This window comes from Pygoscelis adeliae, unplaced genomic scaffold (genome assembly GCF_000699105.1).
Source record: "Pygoscelis adeliae isolate BGI_AS28 unplaced genomic scaffold, ASM69910v1 Scaffold87, whole genome shotgun sequence".
Lineage (NCBI taxonomy): Eukaryota > Metazoa > Chordata > Aves > Sphenisciformes > Spheniscidae > Pygoscelis > Pygoscelis adeliae.
Genome location: NW_008825098.1, coordinates 2781194 through 2786359, shown reverse-complemented (window position 1 = coordinate 2786359; position 5166 = coordinate 2781194). Strand labels below are relative to the sequence as shown.

Here is a 5166-nt window from a genome sequence, read left to right as displayed (position 1 = left end):
GTGATCGTTAAGTCATTTAGACTTTGCCTCAATAGCATGATTACTTGCAAACAAAAGTTAACAATCAGAACAGGCAAGGATTATTGCAAGATTTGTGAACTAAATTTTCAGAAGCTGCTACTAGCTGACTGCTTTCAGGATGCATTCTCAAGGTGTGGCATTTTAACAGCTGCAATATGCAATATACCAGCCAATTTCATTAATCACATATTCTCCAAAAATGTGGATAAAATGACAACTAAGCAATGTTCTTCACAGGAGGGAACACCCGGATAAACTCATGAGCTAAGGAAATTCGAAGTCTAGCTGAGTGAAAATTGTTCTCATAGGTGTAATATAATATTTACTTTTCTATGTACTGCCTAGAAACGAATGGGTTGAATGTACTAAAAATGTCCGATTTATGTTAAATGTTGACTGATGATTAGTGCCTTTTTTTCCTCTTTCAGTGCTAAAGGTTACTTGATCCATCTCAGCAATGTTTTCTTTCCTGCAGGCTGCAATAGGTTCCCTTGCCCTGGATACAGCGAGAAGTCATCAGGATGAGCAACTAGAAAAGTATGGAATGGATGTACTGACAGTAGCTTTCTTGGCTATCTTGATCACCGCTCCAGTTGGAGCCCTGGTTATTGGCTTGGCAGGGCCCAGACTTTTGCAGAAGGCTCAGACAAATAGCAAGGAGGATGAAGAAGGTGCTGAGGTTGGAGAAGAGGCAGAGGCCTGTGAACCTTCGTAAGACAGACAACTACAGGAATATGGTCCTTCAGCTCTTAGCTTCTGTTGAGTAAACACAGCATGTCTGTAATCTTTCTGGAGGAAACCAAAACAAGAATCAGTTATGTCCGCTATTTTAAAAGCAGCCCTGGTGGAGTTTTATAAAATATTTTTATGTGTTGATGGTGCCTTAAGAGATGAAATAGCTGAATGTACAGTGAATAGGCTGGCCAGGCAGTGAGTCACTGAGAGGTTAGCAGTCAACAGTTACTTGAAATGTGTGGGTGTGAGGCCAGGGAGAGGGTCAGAATTGTTCAGGCATGGAAGCAGAGTCATGAGGTGGAATATAAACAGCAGAAAATGGAGGCTAATGTGAATAACTTCTTGATGGTTGAAACTGGGCTGTGAGATGACAAGTTCAACAGCTCAAAGAATGCAGCTTCCGAATTAGAGACAGCTGACACATAGTGAATGAGACCTGCCACGGGTTAGTGATTCCCTCTCCTTCCTCATTCGGGTTCCAAAACTTGCCTCTTCCTATTGCTGTTCTTCCTCACAGCTCATGCACTCCTTTGTGCCTTCAAGGGACTGTCAGCTTCGGTCGTAGCAAGAAACAGCAAGTGGTACTTATGTGCTGAAAGACAGTTGGATCCATCAGGGACTGTGGTAATACAGGTGTTGCTGGTGCTGGTAGAAAAAAGGACTGAGCTTGAAAACGGGATGAGGGTTGTGGGGAGGCTATGAGGAGTGGGAAAGGGTTGTAGGGGATTGGGATGGCTGCTTCTTCATCTGTGTGCCTCAGCCTTCACACAACACGATGTCAATAGAGGGAAAGCCAGCTCTTCGGCCACTGAGAGCGGCTATGTTCTGGTGCTGGCCACTGTAGGACAGAGGGGAGAGCTCCTCTCGGGTGGGGTTTGCTGACAGGGCGAGGCCAAGGTGCAATGAGTTGTCCCTTTCTTCTTCGGCTCCTGTTGGGGAACTTGGCAATAGCAGCAGACCTCTTCTCAAATCAAGATTCATGGGTCAGCCAGGATCTCCTTTGCTTTGTCCTAAGTTAATACTCATCTGGCTGAGAAAATGCCATGATCAGGTCCTTCTCACATCTGCATTTGGGTAACTGCAGAAAAGAAAATCAGGTATTTGCTAACAATATAGCCAGTTAATGCTCATTTTTCCAAGAGGTGGCTGGCTGGATTGACTGTGGAGAGTGGAGGAGGCCTCTCAGATTTGCCAGGGCACTTTTTATCTCCGATTGATGCAGAAAACTAATAGACTTTAAATGAACAGCCTTGAAAATGCAGTGCTGAGAGGGATGGTACAAAGCAAAAGGAGCCTCACCTACCTTCAGAAAGGCTGCTGTGTGAAGGCAGGTGTCACGAGGAAGTTCAGGACACAGCGCTAGCACCCTCAGCACATACCTACGGGTCCTGTGGGTCTTTCCAGAAACACAGGTTGTGTGTGGCTGTGGATCGTGGTAATGACTGGCAATGCTCGTGTTGAGTATCTTGCCAAAACATTTCACCAGGGGGAGCAAAAAGCTCAAATGTGGTTTTCTTCATTTTATTTAATATAGATGCCTCCTGCACAGTCAGTTGCAATATAGTTCACATTTGATTTTCCCATTCCCAGAAGACTTTTCTTTCTCTTCTCCTTGACTGTCCTAAAGCCAGGAGTAAACCTCCTTGGTTGATCAAAATCCTGCTCTTGCCTTTAGCTTTAGTATCAGTTAGGGCTTAGTATTGACCTGTTACAGATACCAGCAAATCTGTCTTACTCTGCTACGTTTTGTACAAGTAACTAGCTCCGAGTAGGTCATTCCCAGCTCCATTCGGATGGATGGAGTCAGTACAGCATCCCTCAGAAACTGGAAGTTTTATTTTGTTATTTTTTAGTAAGGATGTTAGATCATGCCTAAAATCAAGGTGGACAATGTCTCCTTGCAGATTTCTACACTACAGTTCACTGAACTCGTTTTACAGGATATGCTATAGAATGTATTTGATATGTCTAGATATTTTTGGCATTAGTAAGAATTAATCAATTCTATCTTAGCTTTTATACTTTTGATATGCAACACAAAAATGTACAAAAATACCTTTAATAGAAAACTATCTGAAACTGTATTATTCACAGTGTCCACATATGCCTCTGTATACAGATTAATTACGGCTCAGTATGTGTGCCTTTGTATATGCCTTCCTCTCCAAGCCAAAAAGAAAGCTTCCTGAGAAATATTTGAGGTTCATAGCCTGCAATTCCAGCACAGTGATAAAAATACCAGGAAATTCTTTGCTAAGTTTTCCCCTAACAGTTGTCAAGCACACTGATATTTTCCTTACTATACACACTGCTGTTCTCTCCGCTTCCTTGGGGGAATGTACAATCTTTAGTTCAGTCCATGTTTGCCCATGACCGGAAAGGCAGATGCTTTCAAACTGCGCACTGATGAATGGTTAGGGTGCTGTGCTTGATGGTTACTGTGTCAGCCATTGACTTCTGTGCCTGTTCTGCCTTCTTTGCATGGCTAACGGAGGCACTCTGTTACTTAAATAGGGGTAGTTTTAATAGGAGCTTATTGTGTTTGGAAATTGTAATGTCTGTTAACCTAATGGGTAAGATGAGGGAATATAGTGTTCAGTTCATCAGTGACTGCCTATAAAATAATTCTACTTGAGTAAAACTTACAGGAGTAGAAGCTTTATATAGTTCATTTTTTTCATAAAGTTTTATAAAAAGTAGAATCTTCCCGCGGGGAGGGATCACTATGCCAAATTCAGAAACTGTTCAATAACAGAAGTGTAATGTGTAGGGATTATAGCCCTGTAAATTCGAACCCAACCTTAAGTATGCAAGCAAACCTCTGACAAACAGCCCTTGTTCATGATAGCCTCTAATACTTGCTCACCATCATAACAGCATCTCATAAATTGGATTTATTATGTTCCCTTAACCTCAGTGCACTCTCAATTTATTCCTTAGATCACTCCCACCGTTCTGAGTGCTTGAATAGCTAGCTATACCAATGAAAAGCATCATCTTGTTCTCTAATCTAAACAAAATTGAATCAATTTTCCTTTCCTCGCCACCATATGCGGATGTTTCTCACAAGACTCCTTTCTCCCAGCTTTTACTAAATTTTCAAAAAGAATCAGGTTGAAGCTATTACCTAGACCTGCAGATCTTAAATGAAAAGCATTAATGCTTCATAATGCTCCTCTCCTTGCCTTCCAGAAAGGAACAAAACACTTGCGTCTTGTCATGAAAAGAAATGTTATATCGGGGCTAAGAACCTATGAGACTGGGGTTTTTTTAATAAGTATTGTGACAATTTCAGCTGATTTCAAATAGCAGTTAACTTTGAGAGATACAATTTCACTTTTTATCAGTTTGTGTGGGTGAAGTAATGACTTTTAAGACCACCTCCCTTTTAACAAAATGTCGTTAAATCGTTCATGAATAATGCATAAATTCAAGCCAATAAAATCTTTATGCCATGCCAGTCTCTCTTATTTGCAAGAAATAAAATTAGAGCACAAAGTGCAGTAAACGATAACCAGAGGAGTCCCGCTGTCATGCAGACATAATCACAGGCATAACATGGGAGAGTACTGAGCACAGTACCTGTGTGCAGTTCCAGAAGGCTCACAAGAACCTCTGCAGCAGAAGGATCCGACGGCACAGCACGTTCCTGGCAGCAAGCAGCGGGCAGAGTGACAGCAGGCAGCATATGGGAAAAGACAGAAACTGGCCATCTGGAAGCAGGGAGTCGTACAGGCCGGGGGATGCAGTGATAATGTAATTATAATCACTGTTTTCTCTCTCTTTTTCAGCCAAACTGAGTGTTTTAGGGAATTTAGGCTGAAGTCTAAAATTAACTGAAACACTCATGGTGTAATATAGCCACAAAACAGTGAATGATACAGTTTTTGCATTTTGCTTTTTAAATAAACGGAGTGCAAGAGATGAAATTTTGTGCCAGCTGCACTTCAATTGCATTTACTTTGTCTAGTAGTTGCCACAAGACAGACACCTTTCTCTAAACGTATTTGTTTTACAAGTGTATTTGTAGTCTATTATAACTATTGTTCAAATTCATAATCAAAAGAAAGGTAAACGTTTCTGTTCTTGTAGAGTGAAAAGGCATGTCATGACATGCCAAGTTCAGCTTCCCCTGATTTTGCATCAAGGCTGTGACGACCTGGTCCACTGCCTCAGTCCTGGTCTTTATTAGCATTAGGGGCAAATTTATCCCTTTGTGTGGAGCTTCCAAATTAGGTTAGAAAAGTCATCCAGTGGCAAGACATGACCAAGCACATCCTAGCAGGTAATTGGTTCAACGCTCACAATTGCTGGTGAGATACAGCACTCTGCAGACACTTCAGTTCTTAGCTATTGTGCTGGTTTTGGCTGGGGTAGAGTTAATTTTCTTCATAGTAGCTCGTATGGGGC

At 41.8% G+C, this 5166-nt stretch overlaps 1 protein-coding gene across 1 annotated transcript in view; it reads left to right on the top strand.

Moving 5' to 3' along the window:
* SLC9B2 (solute carrier family 9, subfamily B (NHA2, cation proton antiporter 2), member 2) overlaps positions 1-5166 on the top strand; it is a 20016-nt gene extending 14850 nt beyond the window's left edge. The window contains exon 11 of the mRNA XM_009327044.1: positions 497-5166. Within this exon, the coding sequence (XP_009325319.1) occupies positions 497-736 (240 nt within the window). The 3' untranslated portion in view covers positions 737-5166. The remainder of the gene's footprint in view (positions 1-496) is intronic.